General features: G+C 50.5%; 1 protein-coding gene across 2 annotated transcripts in view; it reads right to left on the bottom strand.

Annotated features, from left to right (window-relative positions):
• TESK2 (testis associated actin remodelling kinase 2) overlaps positions 1 to 21,448 on the bottom strand; it is a 184,740-nt gene that overhangs the window by 48,078 nt on the left and 115,214 nt on the right. For both annotated transcript variants that reach the window (XM_063939412.1, XM_063939413.1), the window contains exon 5: positions 3,973 to 4,119. In XM_063939412.1, the coding sequence (XP_063795482.1) occupies positions 3,973 to 4,119 (147 nt within the window). The remainder of the gene's footprint in view (positions 1 to 3,972; positions 4,120 to 21,448) is intronic.

Below are 21,448 nucleotides of genomic sequence, written 5' to 3'. Positions count from 1 at the left end.
GAGAGGGACAGGCTGCGAGAGGAAAGGAGAGGGTCAGGCTGCTAGAGGAAAGGAGAGGGTCAGGTTGCGAGAGGAAAGGAGAGGGTCAGGCAGCGAGATGAGAGGGTCAGGCAGCGAGAGGAGAGGAGAGGGTCAGGCTGCGAGAGGAAAGGAGAGGGTCAGGCTGCGAGAGGAAAGGAGAGGGTCAGGCAGCGAGAGGAAAGGAGAGGGTCAGGCAGCGAGAGGAAAGGAGAGGGTCAGGTTGCGAGAGGAAAGGAGAGGGTCAGGCAGTGAGAGGAGAGGGTCAGGCAGTGAGAGGAGAGGGTCAGGCAGCGAGAGGAAAGGAGAGGGTCAGGCTGCGAGAGGAAAGGAGAGGGTCAGGCTGCGAGAGGAAAGGAGAGGGTCAGGCTGCGAGAGGAAAGGAGAGGGTCAGGCAGCGAGAGGAAAGGAGAGGGTCAGGCAGCGAGAGGAAAGGAGAGGGTCAGGTTGCGAGAGGAAAGGAGAGGGTCAGGCAGTGAGAGGAGAGGGTCAGGCAGCGAGAGGAAAGGAGAGGGTCAGGCTGCGAGAGGAAAGGAGAGGGTCAGGCTGCGAGAGGAAAGGAGAGGGTCAGGCTGCGAGAGGAAAGGAGAGGGTCAGGCTGCGAGAGGAAAGGAGAGGGTCAGGCTGCGAGAGGAAAGGAGAGGGTCAGGCTGCGAGAGGAAAGGAGAGGGTCAGGCTGCGAGAGGAAAGGAGAGGGTCAGGCTGCGAGAGGAAAGGAGAGGGTCAGGCTGCGAGAGGAAAGGAGAGGGTCAGGCAGCGAGAGGAAAGGAGAGGGTCAGGCAGCGAGAGGAAAGGAGAGGGTCAGGCAGCGAGAGGAAAGGAGAGGGTCAGGCAGCGAGAGGAAAGGAGAGGGTCAGGCAGCGAGAGGAAAGGAGAGGGTCAGGCAGCGAGAGGAAAGGAGAGGGTCAGGCAGCGAGAGGAAAGGAGAGGGTCAGGCAGCGAGAAGACAGGGTCAGGCAGCGAGAAGACAGGGTCAGGCAGCGAGAAGACAGGGTCAGGCAGCGAGAAGACAGGGTCAGGCAGCGAGAAGACAGGGTCAGGCAGCGAGAAGACAGGGTCAGGCAGCGAGAAGACAGGGTCAGGCAGCGAGAAGACAGGGTCAGGCACTAGGGAGCAAGGGGCTAGTGTTAGACACTAGGGAGGAGAGGGTTATTTGACTAGGCACTAGGGAGGAGAGGGTTATGGACTAGGCACTAGGGAGGAGAGGGTTATGGACTAGGCACTAGGGAGGAGAGGGTTATTTGACTAGGCACTAGGGAGGAGAGGGTTATTTGACTAGGCACTAGGGAGGAGAGGGTTATGGACTAGGCACTAGGGAGGAGAGGGTTATGGACTAGGCACTAGGGAGGAGAGGGTTATGGACTAGGTGCTAGGGAGGAGAGGGTTATGGACTAGGCGCTAGGGAGGAGAGGGTTATGGACTAGGCGCTAGGGAGGAGAGGGTTATGGACTAGGTGCTAGGGAGGAGAAGGTTATGGACTCGGCGCTAGGGAGGAGAGGGTTATGGACTAGGCGCTAGGGAGGAGAAAGTTAGGCGCTAGGGAGGAGAAAGTTAGGGCGCTAGGGAGAAGAAGGAGACGCTTAGGCGCTAGGGAGAAGAAGGAGACGGTTAGGCGCTAGGGAGAAGAAGGAGACGTTAGGCGCTAGGGAGAAGAGGCGCTAGGGAGAAGAAGGAGAAAGTTAGGGCGCTAGGGAGAAGAAGGAGAAAGTTAGGGCGCTAGGGAGAAGAAGGAGACGCTTAGGCGCTAGGGAGAAGGAGACGCTTAGGCGCTAGGGAGAAGGAGACGGTTAGGCGCTAGGGAGAAGAAGGAGACGTTAGGCGCTAGGGAGAAGAGGCGCTAGGGAGAAGAAGGAGAAAGTTAGGGCGCTAGGGAGAAGGAGGAGACGGTTAGGCGCTAGGGAGAAGAAGGAGACGGTTAGGCGCTAGGGAGAAGAAGGAGACGGTTAGGCGCTAGGGAGAAGAAGGAGACGGTTAGGCGCTAGGGAGAAGGAGACGGTTAGGCGCTAGGGAGAAGAAGGAGACGGTTAGGCGCTAGGGAGAAGAAGGAGACGGTTAGGCGCTAGGGAGAAGAAGGAGACGGTTAGGCGCTAGGGAGAAGAAGGAGACGGTTAGGCGCTAGGGAGAAGGAGACGGTTAGGCGCTAGGGAGAAGAAGGAGACGGTTAGGCGCTAGGGAGAAGACGGAGACGGTTAGGCGCTAGGGAGAAGAAGGAGACGGTTAGGCGCTAGGGAGAAGAAGGAGACGGTTAGGCGCTAGGGAGAAGAAGGAGACGGTTAGGCGCTAGGGAGAAGAAGGAGACGGTTAGGCGCTAGGGAGAAGAAGGAGACGGTTAGGCGCTAGGGAGAAGAAGGAGACGGTTAGGCGCTAGGGAGAAGAAGGAGACGGTTAGGCGCTAGGGAGAAGAAGGAGACGGTTAGGCGCTAGGGAGAAGAAGGAGACGGTTAGGCGCTAGGGAGAAGAAGGAGACGGTTAGGCGCTAGGGAGAAGAAGGAGACGGTTAGGCGCTAGAGAGAAGACGGAGACGGTTAGGCGCTAGGGAGAAGACGGAGACGGTTAGGCGCTAGGGAGAAGACGGAGACGGTTAGGCGCTAGGGAGAAGACGGAGACGGTTAGGCGCTAGGGAGAAGACGGAGACGGTTAGGCGCTAGGGAGAAGACGGAGACGGTTAGGCGCTAGGGAGAAGACGGAGACGGTTAGGCGCTAGGGAGAAGACGGAGACGGTTAGGCGCTAGGGAGAAGACGGAGACGGTTAGGCGCTAGGGAGAAGACGGAGACGGTTAGGCGCTAGGGAGAAGACGGAGACGGTTAGGCGCTAGGGAGAAGACGGAGACGGTTAGGCGCTAGGGAGAAGACGGAGACGGTTAGGCGCTAGGGAGAAGACGGAGACGGTTAGGCGCTAGGGAGAAGACGACGGTTAGGCGCTAGGGAGAAGACGGAGACGGTTAGGCGCTAGGGAGAAGACGACGGTTAGGCGCTAGGGAGAAGACGACGGTTAGGCGCTAGGGAGAAGACGACGGTTAGGCGCTAGGGAGAAGGAGACGGTTAGGCGCTAGGGAGAAGGAGACAAATAAGCACTAGGGAGGAGGAAAGGGTTAGGCACTAGGGAGGTGGAAAGGGTTAGGCACTAGGGAGGAGGAGAGGGTTAGGCACTAGGAAGGAGGAGAGGGTTAGGCACTAGGGTGAAGGAGAGGGAGGAGAGGGTTAGGCACTAGGGTGGAGGAGAGGGTTAGGCACTAGGGAGGAGGAGAGGGTTAGGCACTAGGAAGAAGGAGAGGGTTAGGCACTAGGGTGGAGGAGAGGGTTAGGCACTAGGGTGGAGGAGAGGGTTAGGCACTAGGGTGGAGGAGAGGGTTAGGCACTAGGGTGGAGGAGAGGGTTAGGCACTATTGTGGAGGAGAGGGTTAGGCACTATTGTGGAGGAGAGGGTTGAGGAGAGGGTTAGGCACTAGGGTGGAAGAGAGGGTTAGGCACTAGGGTGGAAGAGAGGGTTAGGCACTAGGGTGGAGGAGAGGGTGGAGGAGAGGGTTGAGGAGAGGGTTGAGGAGAGGGTTAGGCACTAGGGTGGAAGAGAGGGTTAGGTACTAGGGAGGAGAGGGTTAGCATTAGTCATACTCATCACCAGAAGCGGATCTGCCAGAAGTCATCCTGGTGTCACCGCAAGACGCAGCTGGAGCCACCGGACCCACTGTACCAAGTGAGTCCCAATTAGACTACCAGTGACGTTTTGTTGACATTCTAATCATGTCGACATCTCATTTGCATTGACATGTTGAATGTACACATGGTCAATTATGCTGCATTTCGACAAAATATACAACACCCGACACCAGGAACATCTAAAAGAACCATGCAGCTCTTTCCCAGTCTACATTCCTAATGAATTCTGTATGATAAGATTCACCAGGACACTGTTGTACAAGCACATAAAGGAGGACAGGCAGCCATGGAACCTACCTTTGATGTGAGGTCTCGATGGAAGATCCCCTTGGAGTGGAGATAGGCCAGGCCTCGGGCCATGTCCAGAGCCAGCTTTTCCCGTACCGTCCACGGTAGATGCTGGTTGCTGTCTAGAAGCTGCTCCAAATTTCCACTATTAATGTACTGAAAAACAAGCAGACATGAGGCTAAGCACAAATCAGAAAGATATGCACAATCCCAGCAGCTGTTTCTGGTCGGAAGGTTTTTACTTATTATTATTAACAGTTGCTGCCATGGTGACAACGGCTAGACCGTAATAACTATGCTGTCAGACATAAGAGGAGAAAGTCAGGACTAGCTGTAAGCATCCATATATATATATATATGCATAGGTTTGTTCACAGTGGGCAGGACAGGTATACAGTGATAATAAGAATTTACTCACCGGTAATTCTATTTCTCGTAGTCCGTAGTGGATGCTGGGAACTCCGTAAGGACCATGGGGAATAGCGGGCTCCGAAGGAGGCTGGGCACTCTAGAAAGATCTTAGACTACCTGGTGTGCACTGGCTCCTCCCACTATGACCCTCCTCCAAGCCTCAGTTAGGTACTGTGCCCGGACGAGCGTACACAATAAGGAAGGATTTTGAATCCCGGGTAAGACTCATACCAGCCACACCAATCACACCGTACAACTCGTGATATGAAACACAGTTAACAGTATGAAACAATAGAGCCTCTCAACAGATGGCTCAACAATAACCCGATTTAGTTAACAATAACTATGTACAAGTATTGCAGATAAACCGCACTTGGGATGGGCGCCCAGCATCCACTACGGACTACGAGAAATAGAATTACCGGTGAGTAAATTCTTATTTTTTCTAACGTCCTAGTGGATGCTGGGAACTCCGTAAGGACCATGGGGATTATACCAAAGCTCCCAAACGGGCGGGAGAGTGCGGATGACTCTGCAGCACTGAATGAGAGAACTCCAGGTCCTCCTCAGCCAGGGTATCAAATTTGTAGAATTTTGCAAACGTGTTTGCCCCTGACCAAGTAGCTGCTCGGCAAGTTGTAAAGCCGAGACCTCTCGGGCAGCCGCCCAAGATGAGCCCACCTTCCTTGTGGAATGGGCATTGACAGATTTTGGCTGTGGCAGGCCTGCCACAGTATGTGCAAGCTGAATTGTACTACAAATCCAACGAGCAATAGTCTGCTTAGAAGCAGGAGCACCCAGCTTGTTAGGTGCATATAGGATAAACAGCGAGTCAGATTTTCTGACTCTAGCTGTTCTGGAAACATATAATTTTCAGTGCCCTGACAGCGTCTAGCAACTTGGAGTCCTCCAAGTCCCTAGTAGCCTAGGCACCACAATAGGCTGGTTCAGGTGAAACGCTGACACCACCTTTGGGAGAAACTGGGGACGAGTCCTCAATTCTGCCCTATCTATATGAAAAATCAAATAAGGGCTTTTACAAGACAAAGCCGCCAACTTTGATACTCGCCTGGCAGAAGCCAAGGCCAATAACATAACCACCTTCCACGTGAGATATTTCAGATCCACGGTTTTTAGTGGTTCAAACCAATGTGATTTTAAGAAACTCAACACCACGTTGAGATCCCAAGGTGCCACAGGAGGCACAAACGGGGGCTGACTCTGCAGCACTCCTTTTATAAATGTCTGAACTTCAGGTACTGAAGCTAGTTCTTTTTGAAAGAAAATCGACAGAGCCGAGATCTGTACCTTAATGGAACCCAATTTAAGGCCCATAGTCACTCCTGCTTGCAGGAAATGCAGAAATCGACCTAGTTGAAATTCCTCTGTTGGGGCCCTTTCGGCCTCACACCATGCAACATATTTTCGCCATATGCGGTGATAATGAGTTGCTGTAACCTCTTTCCTGGCTTCAGTAAGCGTAGGAATGACTTCCTCCGGAATGCCCTTTTCCTTCAGGATCCGGCGTTCAACCGCCATGCCGACAAACGCAGCCGCGGTAAGTCTTGGAACAGACAGGGCCCCTGCTGCCGCAGGTCCTGTCTGAGTGGCAGAGGCCATGGGTCCTCTGATATAAATTCTTGAAGTTCTGGGTACCAAGCTCTTCTTGGCCATCCACGAGTATCGTTCTTACTCCTCGCCTTCTTATTATTCTCAGTACCTTTGGTATGAGAGGCAGAGGGGAGAACACATAAACCGACTGGTACACCCACGGTGTTACCAGAGCGTCCATAGCTATCGCCTGAGGGTCCCTTGACCCGGTGCAATATCTTTTATAGCTTTTTGTTGAGGCGGGACGCCATCATGTCCACCTGTGGCCTTTCCCAATGGTGTACAATCCTATTGGAAGACTTCTGGAGGAAGTCCCCATTCTCCCGGGTGGAGGTCGTGTCTGTTGAGAAGATCTGCTTCCCAGTTGTCCACTCCGGGAATGAACACTGCTGACAGTGCTAACACATGATTTTCCGCCTATCGGAGAATCTTTGTGGCTTCTGCCATTGCCATCCTGCTTCTTGTGCCGCCCTGTTGGTTTACATGGGCGACTGCCGTGATGTTGTCTGATTGGATCAGTACCGGCTGGTTTTGAAGCAGCGGCCTTGCCGGCCTCAGGGCATTGTAAATGGCCCTCAGGTCCAGAATATTTATGTGTAGGGAAATAACCTGACTTGACCAAAGTCCCTGGAAATTTCTTCCCTGTGTGACTGCCTCCCAGCCTCAAAGGCTGGAATCCATGGTCACTAGGACCTAGTCCTGTATGCCGAACCTGCGGCCCTCTTGAAGATGGGCACTCTGCAGCCACCACAGTAGAGATACCCTGGTCCTTGGAGACAGGGTTATCAGCCTATGCATCGGAAGATGCGATCCGGACCACTTGTCCAACAGGTCCCTCTGAAAAGTTCTTGTATGGAACCTGCCTAATGGGATTGCTTCGTAGGAAGCTACCATTTTTCCCAGGACTCGCGTGCAATGATGCACCGCTACCTATTTTGGCTTCAGGAGGTCTCTGACTAGAGATGACAACTCCTTGGCTTTCTCCTCCGGGAGAAACACTATTTCTGGTTTATGTCCAGAACCATCCCCAGGAACAGTAGACGTGTCATAGGAACCAGCTGTGACTTTGGACTGTTTAGAATCCAACCATGCTGTTGTAGCACTTTCCAAAATAGTGCTACCCCGACTACCAACTGCTCCTTGGACCTCGCCCTTATAACGAGATTGTCCAAGTACGGGATAATTACAACTCCCTTTTTTTTGAAGGAGTATCAACATTTCGGCCATTACCTTGATAAAACACCCTCGGTGCCATGTACAGTCCAAATGGCAGTGTCTGGACTTGGTAATGGTAATCCTGTACCACAAATCTGAGGTACTCCTGGCGAGGATGGTAAATGGGGACATGCAGGTAAGCATCCTTGATGTCCCAGGATACCATGTAATCCCCCTCGTCCAGGCTTGGAATAACCGCCCTGAGCGATTCCATCTTGAACTTGAATTTTTGTGTTCAAGGATTTTAAATATAAAATGGGTCACACCGAACCATGCGGTTTCGGTACCCCAACCCGTGTGGAATAGTAACCCCGTCCTTGTTGAAGTAGGGGCACCTTGAGTATTACCTGCTGGGAATACCGCTTATTAATTGCCTCTAGCACAGCCTCCCTGCCTGAGGGAGTTGTCAGCAAGGCATATTTTAGGAAACGGCTGGGGGGAGACATCTCGAATTCCAGCTTGTACCCCTGAAATACTACTTGAAAGAAACAGGGATCCACCTGTGAGCGAGCCCACTAATTGCTGAAATTTTTGAGACGGCCCCCCACCGTACCTGGCTACACCTGTGGAGCACCCGCGTCATGGTGTGGCCTCACAGGAGGCGGGGGAAGAATCTTGATTCTGGGAACAGGCTGACTGGTGCAGCTTTTTTCCCTCTACCCTTGTCTCTGTACAGAAAGGAAGCGCCATTTGACCCGCTTGCTTTTCTGAAGCCGAAAGGACTGTACCTTTGTCTGTGAGGAAACCTGAGGTAAAATTATTTCTTCCCAGCAGTTGCTGTGGATACGAGGTCCCAGAGACCATCCCCAAATAATTCCTCACCCTTATAAGGCTCTCTATGCGCTTTTTAAGTCAGCATCACCTGTCCAGTGACAGGTCTCTAATACCCTCCTGACAGAATGGACATTACATTTATTTTGGATGCCAGCCGGCAAAATATCCCTCTGTGCATCCCCCATATATAAGACGACGTCTTTAATATGTTTTTATGTTTGCCAACTAGTATCCCGGTTTGACAGGGTCACCGACCACGCTGCAGCAGCACTATCTGCAGGTCTCAGTCTAGTACCTGAGTGTGTAAATACAGACTTCAGGATAGCCACCTGTTTTTTATCAACAGGTACCTATTAAAGTGGCCGTATCCTAAGACGGCAGTGCCACCTTTTTTGACAAACGTGTGAGCGCCTTATCCACCCTAGGGGATATCTCCCAGCGTAACTTATCCACCTGGCGGGAAAGGGTACGCCATCAGTAACTTTTTATAAATTACCAGTTTCTTAACGGGGGAACCCACGCTTTCACACACTTCATTTATTCATCTGATGGGGGAACAAAACACTGCCTGTTTTTTCTCCCCAAACCTAAAACCCATTTTTAGAGGTGCTTGGGTTAAAGTCAGAAATGTATAACACATTTTTTATTGCCGGGATCACGTCACGGATGTTCCTAGTGGATTGTGTATATGTCTCCACCTTGTCGACACTGGAGTCAGACTCCGTGTCGACATCTGTGTCTGCCATCTGAGAGAGCGGGCGTTTTTGAGCCCCTGATGGCCTTTGAGACGCCTGGGCAGGCGCGGGCTGCGAAGCCGGCTGTCCCACAGCTGTTACATCATCCACCCTTTTATGTAAGGAGTTGACACTGTCGGTTAATACCTTTCACCTATCCATCCACTCTGGTGTCGGCCCCACAGGGGGCGACATCACATATATCGGCCTCTGTTCTGTCACCATATAAGCCTCCTCATTCAACATGTCGACACAGCCGTACCGACACACCGCAGACACACAGGGAATGCTCTAAACGAGGACAGGACCCACAAAAGCCCTTTGGGGGGACAGAGTAAGAGTATGCCAGCACACACCAGAGCGCTATATATATATACAGGGACTAACTGAGTTATGTTCCTAATAGCTTTTATATAATATACTGTATACAGTGCCAATTTTAATGCCCCCCCTCTCTTTTCCCTCTGTAGAATTGCAGGGAAGAGGCAGGGAGCTTCCCTCCAGCCGAGCTGTGAGGGAAAAATGGCGCCAGTGTGCTGAGGAGATAGGCTCCGCCACTTTTTCGCGGCCTATTCTCCCGTTTTTTATGGAATTCTGGCAGGGGTATTTACCTCATATATAGCCCCTGGGGCCATATATTGAGGTATTTTAGCCAGCCAAGGTGTTTTTATTGCTGCCTCAGGGCGCCCCCCCCAGCGCCCTGCACCCTCAGTGACCGGAGTGTGAAGTGTGTGAGAGGAGCAATGGCGCACAGCTGCAGTGCTGTGCGCTACCTTGGTGAAGACAGAGTCTTCATGCCGCCGATTTTCCGGACCATCTTCTTGCTTCTGGCTCTGTAAGGGGGACGGCGGCGCGGCTCCGGGACCGAACATCAAGGCTGGGCCTGCGGTCGATCCCTCTGGAGCTAATGGTGTCCAGTAGCCTAAGAAGCCCAATCCGGCTGCAAGCAGGCGAGTTCGCTTCTTCTCCCCTTAGTCCCTCGCTGCAGTGAGCCTGTTGCCAGCAGGTCTCACTGAAAATAACAAATTCTAAGACTATAACTTTCTAAGAGCTCAGGAGAGCCCCTAGTGTGCATCCAACCTCGGCCGGGCACGAAATCTAACTGAGGCTTGGAGGAGGGTCATAGTGGGAGGAGCCAGTGCACACCAGGTAGTCTAAGATCTTTCTAGAGTGCCCAGCCTCCTTCGGAGCCCGCTATTCCCCATGGTCCTTACGGAGTTCCCAGCATCCACTAGGACGTTAGAGAAAATGGTATAACACCATCGCCCCACTGACAGACAAGAAGTCTGCAATGTACAGAAGGAAATCTTCCCCCATAACCACTGCCTAATATCATATATCCTGAACCGTACATATTTATACTACATTATTATTATCCTTTATTTATATGGCGCCACATGGGATCTGCATCGCCCAATTACAGAGTAAATAAATAAGCAAAACATGGAGACAGTGACTTACAGTTCAATACAATATAGGACAAGTACAGGATATATAAACATAGCTGTGTCAGTAAACAGCACTGAAATAAGTATCAGGGCGGCAGAATTTGGTGCCGTCAAAGGGAGTATCGAAAAGAAGACAGGTTAAGTAAGAGACGTAAAGGCACATAAGGGAAGAGGGCCCTGCTCGTGAAAGCTTACATTCTAAAGGGGAGGGGCAGACAGACAGGGGTGACACAGGTGGTGTAGAAAGTGAGTATAGGCCACAGAGGGCTTAGGATGAGAGACAGCTGGGTTTGGTGAAGGAGTGTATCTTGAGAGCCCATTTGAAGTTTTGTAGAGAGGTGGAGAGTAATTTACATTTTAGAATGTTTTCATCATATAAAGTTTCTATTACATGAGTGGGGTCCTTACTGGTGCAGAGAAGTGATAGAAGCCTCCCAGATTAATTTGGTTATATATTTGGGTTTTCATTGGATCTGGCAACTTCTGCTCTTTTTTTCTCAGGTCGGTGGTAGAGTCTCCTGACCTCTGCAACCTGCCCTGATGGCAGACATGGTGACGGCCATTTATCGTCCCCGTTGTCCTGCAGGTGGATTTTAGTCATGCTCTACATTAAATGTATACGGGCAAGAAACCTTATTCCTATGTACCTTTACCTTCATTCTTACTTAGTAGGAATGCAGCAAAAAAGGCAAACAAGATACTAGCATGCATTAAGCGGGGAATTGATGCAAGGGATGAGAGTGTTATACTCTCAGTATATAAATCACTAGTGAGGCCACATCTCGAATACTGTGCGCAGTTATGGGCACCTTACTACAAAAAGGATATCCTTAGGTGTTGACTCTAGGCTGTTTTAGCATGGCGCCGCTCACTGCCCGATTTTTTAAAGACAAAATCCGCCCTGCCCCTTTTGCGGCGCCCTGCTAGAACAGCCGCCCGCTTCCTGCCCTCCCAGCGTGTAAAGATGCCGTGCGCATGCGCACGGCATCAATTCACGCTATGGTAGAGAGCTGGGGGAAGCCCAGCACCGACGCACGCCCCCAACAGTGATGTCACCGGCCACAGACGCCCCCTATAGCAACGTCTGTGGGCCGCACCGCCCACTAAAATGGCGTTTCCATGGCCACGCTCCCTAATTTACATGGCCGCGCCCCCGTTTCAGGCGATGCCCCCGGAGTCTGGCGCCCTGCCCTAATTGATTCCTAGAAGGAACACTATATCCTGGAACTAGAAAAGGTTCAGAGACGGGTGACCAAATTGATTAAGGGGATGGAGATGCTAGAATACAAGGAATGGCTTGCTAAGCTAGGCATGTTTACGCTGGAAAAGAGGAGATTAAGAGGGGACATGATTAACATTTAAAAAAATATATAAGGGGTCAATACACGGAGCAAGCAGGGGGTTTGTTTTTGGTAAGATCATCAAAAAAAAAGACACGTGGACACCCACTTAGGTTAGAGCAGAAGAGATTTCGCACACAGACTGAAAGGTTTCTTCACAGTAAGGACAATACCTATTTAGAAATTCCTGCCTGAGAGAGTAGTAATGGCGGACTCGGTTATTACTTTTAAGAATGGGCTAGATAAATTCCTAACGGATAAGGATGTTACGGTGGGTAAATCATGTACTAAAGTAAAAATAAGAATTTACTTACCGATAATTCTATTTCTCATAGTCCGTAGTGGATGCTGGGGACTCCGTAAGGACCATGGGGAATAGCGGCTCCGCAGGAGACTGGGCACATCTAAAGAAAGCTTTAGGACTATCTGGTGTGCACTGGCTCCTCCCCCTATGACCCTCCTCCAAGCCTCAGTTAGGATACTGTGCCCGGACGAGCGTACACAATAAGGAAGGATTTTGAATCCCGGGTAAGACTCGTACCAGCCACGCCAATCACACCGTATAACCTGTGATCTGAACCCAGTTAACAGCATGATAACAGAGGAGCCTCTGAAAGATGGCTCACAACAATAATAACCCGATTTTTGTAACAATAACTATGTACAAGTATTGCAGACAATCCGCACTTGGGATGGGCGCCCAGCATCCACTACGGACTATGAGAAATAGAATTATCGGTAAGTAAATTCTTATTTTCTCTAACGTCCTAAGTGGATGCTGGGGACTCCGTAAGGACCATGGGGATTATACCAAAGCTCCCAAACGGGCGGGAGAGTGCGGATGACTCTGCAGCACCAAATGAGAGAACTTCAGGTCCTCCTCAGCCAGGATATCAATTTTGTAGAATTTTACAAACGTATTTGCTCCTGACCAAGTAGCTGCTCGGCAAAGTTGTAAAGCCGAGACCGCTCGGGCAGCCGCCCAAGATGAGCCCACCTTCCTTGTGGAGTGGGCATTTACAGATTTTTGGCTGTGGCAGGCCTGCCACAGAATGTGCAAGCTGAATTGTACTACAAATCCAACGAGCAATAGTCTGCTTAGAAGCAGGAGCACCCAGCTTGTTGGGTGCACACAGGATAAACAGCGAGTCAGATTTCCTGACTCCAGCCGTCCTGGAAACATATATTTTCAGGGCACTGACAACGTCTAGCAACTTGGAGGCCTCCAAGTCCCTAGTAGCCGCAGGCACCACCAATAGGTTGGTTCAGGTGAGCCGCTGAAACCACCTTGGGGAGAAACTGAGGACGAGTCCTCAATTCCGCCCTGTCCGAATGGAAAATCAGATAAGGGCTTTTTCAGGATAAAGCCGCCAATTCTGACACGCGCCTGGCCCAGGCCAGGGCCAACAGCATGACCACTTTCCATGTGAGATATTTTAACTCCACAGATTTAAGTGGTTCAAACCAATGTGACTTTTGGAACCCAAAACTACATTGAGATCCCAAAGTGCCACTGGAGGCACAAAAGGAGGCTGTATATGCAGTACCCCTTTTACAACGTCTGAACTTCAGGGACTGAAGCTAGTTCTTTTTGGAAGAAAATTGACAGGGCCGAAATTTGAACCTTAATGGACCCCAATTTCAGGCCCATAGACACTCCTGTTTGCAGGAAATGTAGGAATCGACACAGTTGAATTTCCTCCGTCGGGCCTTACTGGCCTCGCACCACGCAACATATTTTCGCCAATTGCGGTGATAATGTTTTTGCGGTTACATCCTTCCTGGCTTTGATCAGGATAGGGATGACTTCATCCGGAATGCCTTTTTTCCTTCAGGATCCGGCGTTCAACCGCCATGCCGTCAAACGCAGACGCGGTAAGTCTTGGAACAGACAGGGTCCTTGCTGGAGCAGGTCCCTTCTTAGAGGTAGAGGCCACGGATCCTCCGTGAGCATCTCCTGAAGTTCCGGTTACCAAGTCCTTCTTGGCCAATCCGGAACCACGAATATAGTGCTTACTCCTCTCCATCTTATCAATCTCAGTACCTTGGGTATGAGAGGCAGAGGAGGGAACACATACCCTGACTGGTACACCCACGGTGTTACCAGAGCGTCTACAGCTTATTGCCTGAGGGTCCCTGGACCTGGCGCAATACCTGTCGAGTTTTTAATCATGTGGAAGACTTCTGGGTGAAGTCCCCACTCTCCCGGGTGGAGGTCGTGCTGAGGAAGTCTGCTTCCCAGTTGTCCACTCCCGGAATGAATACTGCTGACAGTGCTATCACATGATTTTCCGCCCAGCGAAGAATCCTTGCAGCTTCTGCCATTGCCCTCCTGCTTCTTGTGCCACCCTGTCTGTTTACGTGGGTGACTGCCGTGATGTTGTCCGACTGGATCAACACCGGCTGACCTTGAAGCAGAGGTCTTGCTAAGCTTAGAGCATTGTAAATGTCCCTTAGCTTCAGGATATTTATGTGAAGTGATGTCTCCAGGCTTGACCATAAGCCCTGGATATTCCTTCCCTGTGTGACTGCTCCCCAGCCTCGCAGGCTGGCATCCGTGGTCACCAGGACCCAGTCCTGAATGCCTAATCTGCGGCCCTCTAGAAGATGAGCACTCTGCAACCACCACAGGAGGGACCACCCTTGTCCTTGGTGACAGGGTTATCCGCTGATGCATCTGAAGATGCGATCCGGACCATTTGTCCAGCAGGTCCCACTGGAAAGTTCTTGCGTGGAATCTGCCGAATGGGATTGCTTCGTAGGAAGCCACCATTTTACCCAGAACCCTTGTGCATTGATGCACTGAGACTTGGCTCGGTTTTAGGAGGTTCCTGACAAGCTCGGATAACTCCCTGGCTTTCTCCTCCGGGAGAAACACCTTTTTCTGGACTGTGTCCAGGATCATCCCTAGGAACAGAAGACACGTCGTCGAAACCAGGTGCGATTTTGGAATATTGAGAATCCAATCGTGCTGCCGCAACACTACCTGAGATAGTGCTACACCGACCTCCAACTGTTCCCTGGATCTTACCCTTATCAGGGAATTGTCCACGGAAGGGATAACTAAAATTCACTTCCTTCGAAGGAATATCATCATTTCGGCCATTACCTTGGTAAAGACCCGGGGTGCCGTGTACCATCCATACGGCAGCGTCTGAACTGATAGTGACAGTTCTGTACCATAAACCTGAGGTACCCTTGGTGAGAAGGGTAAATTTTGACATGAAGGTAAGCATCCTTGATGTCCCGAGACATCATGTAGTCCCCTTCTTCCAGGTTCGCAATCACTGCTCTGAGTGACTCAATCTTGAATTTGAACCTCTGTACGTAAGTGTTCAAAGATTTTAGATTTAGAATCGGTCTCACCGAGCCATCCGGCTTCGGTACCACAACAGTGTGGAATAATACCCCGTTCCCTGTTGCAGGAGGGGTATCTTGATTATCACCTGCTGGGAATACAGCTTGTGAATGGCTTCCAAAACTGTCTCCCTGTCAGAAGGAGACATCGGTAAAGCAGACTTTAGGAAACGGCGAGGGGGAGACGTCTCGAATTCTAATTTGTACCCCTGAGATATCACCTGAAGGATCCAGGGGTCTACTTGCGAGTGAGCCCACTGCGCGCTGAAATTCATTGAGACGGGCCCCCCACCGTGCCTGATTCTGCTTGTAAAGCCCCAGCGTATACTGAGGGCTTGGCAGAGGCGGGAGAGGGTTTCTGTTCCTGGGAACTGGCTGATTTCTGCAGCCTTTTTCCTCTCCCTCTGTCACGGGGCAGAAATGAGGAACCTTTTGCCCGCTTGTCCACGAAAAGACTGCGCCTGATAATACGGCGTCTTCTCATGTTGAGAGGCGACCTGGGGTACAAACGTGGAATTCCCAGCTGTTGCCGTGGCCACCAGGTCTGAAAGACCGACCCCAAATAACTCCTCCCTTAATAAAGCAATACTTCCAAATGCCGTTTGGAATACGCATCACCTGACCACTGACGTGTCCATAACCCTCTACTGGTAGAAATGGACAACGCGCTTAGACTTGATGCCAGTCGGCAAATATTCCGCTGTGCATCACGCATATATAAAAATGCATCTTTTAAATGCTCTATAGGCAAAAATATACCATCCCTATCTAGGGTATCCGACCACGCCAACCCAGCACTGCACATCCAGGCTGAGGCGATTGCTGGTCGCAGTATAACACCAGTATGTGTGTAAATACCTTTTAGGATACCCTCCTGCTTTCTATCAGCAGGATCCTTAAGGGCGGCCATCTCAGGCGAAGGTAGAGCCCTTACAAGCGTGTGAGCGCTTTATCCCCCCTAGGGGGTGTTTCCCAACGCACCCTAACCTCTGGCGGGAAAGGATATAATGCCAATAACATTTTAGAAATTATCCGTTGTTATCGGGGGAAACCCACGCATCATCACACACCTCATTTAATTTCTCAGATTCAGGAAAACTACAGGTAGTTTTTCCTCACCGAACATAATACCCCTTTTTTGGTGGTACTCGTATTATCAGAAATGTGTAAAACATTTTTCATTGCCTCAATCATGTAACGTGTGGCCCTACTGGAAGTCACATTCGTCTCTTCACCGTCGACACTGGAGTCAGTATCCGTGTCGGCGTCTATATCTGCCATCTGAGGTAACGGGCGCTTTAGAGCCCCTGACGGCCTATGAGACGTCTGGACAGGCACAAGCTGAGTAGCCGGCTGTCTCATGTCAACCACTGTCTTTTATACAGAGCTGACACTGTCACGTAATTCCTTCCAACAGTTCATCCACTCAGGTGTCGACCCCCTAGGGGGTGACATCACTATTACAGGCAATCTGCTCCGTCTCCACATCATTTTTCTCCTCATACATGTCGACACAAAAGTACCGACATACAGCACACACACACAGGGAATGCTCTGATAGAGGACAGGACCCCACTAGCCCTTTGGGGAGACAGAGGGAGAGTTTGCCAGCACACACCAGAGCGCTATATATATATACAGGGATAACCTTATATAAGTGTTTTTCCCCTTATAGCTGCTGTATAGTTAATACTGCGCCTAATTAGTGCCCCCCTCTCTTTTTTTTAACCCTTTCTGTAGTGTAGTGACTGCAGGGGAGAGACAGGGAGCTTCCCTCCAACGGAGCTGTGAGGGAAAATAGCGCCAGTGTGCTGAGGAGATAGGCTCCGCCCCTTTTTCGCGGACTTTTCTCCTGCTTTTTTATGGATTCTGGCAGGGGTTAAATGCATCCATATAGCCCAGGAGCTATATGCGATGCATTTTTTTGCCATCCTAGGTGTTTTTATTGCGTCTCAGGGCGCCCCCCCCCAGCGCCCTGCACCCTCAGTGACCGAAGTGTGAAGTGTGCTGAGAGCAATGGCGCACAGCTGCAGTGCTGTGCGCTACCTTGTTGAAGACAGGACGTCTTCTGCCGCCGATTTTCCGGACCTCTTCTGCCTTCTGGCTCTGTAAGGGGGCCGGCGGCGCGGCTCTGGGACCCATCCAAGCTGGGCCTGTGATCGTCCCTCTGGAGCTAATGTCCAGTAGCCTAAGAAGCCCAATCCACTCTGCACGCAGGTGAGTTCGCTTCTTCTCCCCTTAGTCCCTCGATGCAGTGAGCCTGTTGCCAGCAGGTCTCACTGAAAATAAAAAACCTAATCTAAAACTTTCACTAAGAAGCTCAGGAGAGCCCCTAGTGTGCACCCTTCTCGTTCGGGCACAGAGATCTAACTGAGGCTTGGAGGAGGGTCATAGGGGGAGGAGCCAGTGCACACCAGATAGTCCTAAAGCTTTCTTTAGATGTGCCCAGTCTCCTGCGGAGCCGCTATTCCCCATGGTCCTTACGGAGTCCCCAGCATCCACTTAGGACGTTAGAGAAAAAGACAAAAACAAACAAAGGAGTATTTTAGTTAACGGCTAAACGTTCACCACAGTTAAAATTATTCTTAAAATATTTCAGTGTAGGACAGCACTAACCGGTTGAACTCGATGGACAAATTGTCTTTTCTCAACCTCAGAAACTATGTTATCATGAACAGTAATTCACACACAGTGCAGACGCGCATCTTGATCCACCCAATTACTCTTATTTACTAACTTTTTCACCTCCCCAGATGTCTCCTAGAAGATCCCCAGGTGTTTTCCAGTAAGTTAGGCACATACTGCACAAAAGGAGGCAAGCAATGTCCCAAAAACATTCCCGTTGTGGCGCTGGACTTCTGTAAGATTAGAAATGGGCCTGTTTTCCAGCAAAGCAGGAGGATACTTTTTAGTTGTTCATGTTTCTGTTATACCCGTTCCACACCAAACTTATACTCCGGATTATTGCTGGGGCAACCTGGATCCAGGCTTGGTGTGAAAGGGCCTATCCCAGAGGTTCCCAAACGCGGTCCTCAAGGCACCCCAACGGTCCTGGTTTTAAATGTATCCATGCTTGGCCACAGGTGACTTAATTAGCACCTCAGTCAATTTGATTTAACCATCTGTGCTGAGCCATGGATATACCTAAAACCTGGACTGTTGGGGTGCCTTGAGGACCGCGTTTGGGAACCTCTGGTCTATCCAGTTTGATTCCAGCCCTGGGCAGTAGAGGTCGGAGGCAGAGTGCATTTGTGACAGCGCCTTACGGAACGCTAACAGCAAATAGGCCTCTTCGAGAAGCATATTACGCTGTCCTCACAACTTAGGACAGCCATGTAACCCAATGACAGGTTCAAGTGTTCGCTCTTTAATAACGGTTTAATTTATGACCTAGAGACACACTCTGCTGCTGTGAATCAGCCTCTCTAGAATAAGCTCTGCAGTCATCTATACAAACAACAGACATCAGACCGCTGAGGGACCACTGGACAGGGAAGGGGGGATGGAGGTTAAACAACAAATGTTTTTACTAGATACCCAGGCCCCAGGGACACAAATTATATTAATCGGACATCTGTTCTGTATGAGGTTTGTGTATGCTGGTTTTCCTGTGCTGGCAATGACAAGGGTTACATGGATGTAGTATGGTATGCCAGCGGCCGGGATCTCGACGGCCAGCATACCCGCGCCGGGAGAGCGCAAATAAGTCCCTTGTGGGCTCGCTGCGCTCGCCACGCTATTTATTCTCCCTCCAGAGGGGTCGTGGACCCCCAGGAGGGAGAACAGTTGTCAGTATGCCGGGTGTCGGGATTCCGGCGTCGGTATACTGAGCGCCGGAATCCCAACAGCCGGCATACTGAATACCACCCGGGTTACATAGGTGCACTACATCCTCATTTGTAGCAGGCTAGTGAATGAGCATTGTCACAATCCTTGCAACGTATAAGAATAGCAGAATACAGAGGAAGAATGACACAAAAACTTCTGTTTCCACAGTCTGAGAACTGAAGCAATATCATATATGCAGGCCAGGGTGTCTGTATTCCTCAGATGTAGCCTAAACTACCAACTTTGCAAATGGAAAAATCAATTGACAGGAGACAAGGGACCGACACCCTCGGGGGAACCCAGATAAGCAGAAGCCAGAGAGACTGCGGCGCTGTACAAGCATCCAACAGACTTGCACAATATCTCGCTACAGGATCTCGTCTGCAGGATAGAAAAAAATATACATTTCCCAGCTTTTCAATACACAACAATCACATTTTGATTTTATTAGACTTAAATGGTTTCACTTGGCAATAAGCCGACACACAGTACGTAAACAATCTACATCAGATTTATTCACAGTCACAACGCACAATAAAGGATTGTGCAGCACAGTCTGAAAAATACACAAAGGAGTCTGTGGTTATCGGGCGTTTTGTTTTCATGACCTGTAGCTGAAACGGAGCACATGCTCCAGGATCACTGCCACCCAGCATAAAGGAGCCATTCAATGTACCTGCAGCCTCCTCTATAGAGGAAAGTGTCACGGAGCACCTGGTTACTTTTGGGTCCTGTGTTGGAGATGATCAGAGAGACCTTATAGGGGTTTCAGGGAATCGGGATAGGAGAGAATGTATACAGAGCAATCACTGGGGTAGCTGCATGAAACAGGGAGAACTACTCATCCCAGCCATGCAGCAGCCACCTGCCCAGTAACTCTCACTACAGGGGAGGCTTATCCAGCCACAAACTGGGTGGCGAACAAAATAAGGTTTATATATTAACTAGGTGATTCATCGCACCCTTAATCCCTAAACGCCCTTGTGGCGTGCAATATTTTTATTATATGGAGTATTACCGGCAATCCCAATTTTTTGAGTGGTTAAATATTGCACAGACAAAGGGCGTGCAATGGTTAAGTGGCTGTAGGCCCTTGCAACGGCGTGAACAGCGCACGCAGGGGCCAATGAATCACCTAGTAGGTGCTGTGGTTGGCGGAGTGGCGGGTACAGAGGAGCCGCGGATGGGGGAGGGGGTCCGGGGGTACCAAGGGTGGGGGAGGGGGTCCGGAGCCACCACGGGTGGGGGAAGAGCGGTTGCGGGTGGGGGAGTGGCGGTGCCGCGGATGGGGGCCCGGAGGTACTGTGAGTGGGGGAGGGGCGGATGATGCTTCTCCTCCTGGAAGTAGCGATAATACAATAGTAATATGTAGGGAGGCGGCATTTAAACTGACTTCAATACATTAATAATCCATACTGTGATTACAGCAAATGTGTTCTATACAGCAGCCAAGCAGCCAGAGCTAAGGGCTGCTGGGAGCTGTACTTTATTTAGTGCTTCTACTTCCCTGTAATGCGGCGTATTGGGACACCGGCGCTGACAATAGTGACTGGCTGGCAGAACTGGCTGACTCGCTGAATCAATGTAAAAGATGAGAGTGCTGTGCGGTGTCAGTGACACTGCACACCCACTGCACTGCACTGCACAGCACTGTCACCTTATAAATTGGTTCAGCGTCCAGACATTACCCTCTGCGATATCACCCACTCTATCCGTTACATTAGCCATCTCGGGGCTCTCAGGGCGGCAGGCCAGGTGCTGTGTTGCGGAGTCCGGGCCTCTGGGAATCTGGGCGCATCTATGGCGGGGAGGCACTTCTGTGACATCACACGCAGGGGAGGTTTCGGGGATAAGAGAGTATGCGGCGCAGGGAGAGCTATGAAAGCCTTCCGCTGCGCCGCTTTCATACACATCTATGCCGGTGGCCACAGCTGCGCCGCGGCTAGGGCATGGGGATTGTGGGGGCAGGCGGACTGGCAGCAGGACATAGGACGCTGCAGTAAAAGGTTTTTTTTTCCCTACCTACAGCGCAGAGACTTGTTGCAGATGCAGTGGGCCTATTTTGGGGTGTGTACCTGGAGCTGCAGCTCCATCAGCCCCATTGTTAATCTGGCTCTGGGAACACACAGCAGCCAAAGGGCAGAGCCTCCCATTGGATGTAACCAGTGCAGGAGGGTGTTTATCGCCCAATCAGCTGTGGACTGGGTGTGATAGACCTGCCGCTGACATAATCAGAGCTCCTAACCACACCGACCGTTATACACACAGTCACAGATCTGGGCTATTATATAGGAGATTGCCTCACTGCTTCTTTATATGTTCACCGGCCTGCCTACCAAGCAAATCCACGTGCTCACCAATAAACCGGGTGTCACTGAAGAAGTATATATGTTCGGCATTTGCATAAAAGCCTTTGTGGGTGCTACTGGGAAAGCACCTACTCTGTTACATTTTTATTATTCTCCCTTAAATTTTGAATCCATTTCACTTTCTCAAAATTTCTGATAGAAATGGACATTAAAAAGAATGATCTGTAGTAATTGTTTTATTTCGATTTGTGTACAATACCATACATCCAAAAGAGAAAGCCATGCAATTATACATATCAAATACTGGTATGATGATTTCCAATTATTGTAATCAGTCTCTGTGCGACCACTGGCGAGAAAACGAGCAATTATTTCCATCCTATGTACTTCTGAGCTGGACACATAATTCAGTTTGATCCGATTCTTTTTCCATTTAGACCAGAGTTTGGCAGGCAGCC

The sequence above is a fragment of the Pseudophryne corroboree genome, chromosome 9 (assembly GCF_028390025.1).
Source record: "Pseudophryne corroboree isolate aPseCor3 chromosome 9, aPseCor3.hap2, whole genome shotgun sequence".
Taxonomy (NCBI): Eukaryota; Metazoa; Chordata; class Amphibia; order Anura; family Myobatrachidae; genus Pseudophryne; species Pseudophryne corroboree.
Note: the sequence above shows the minus strand (reverse complement) of the source record. Positions and strands in the feature narration are given on the sequence as shown.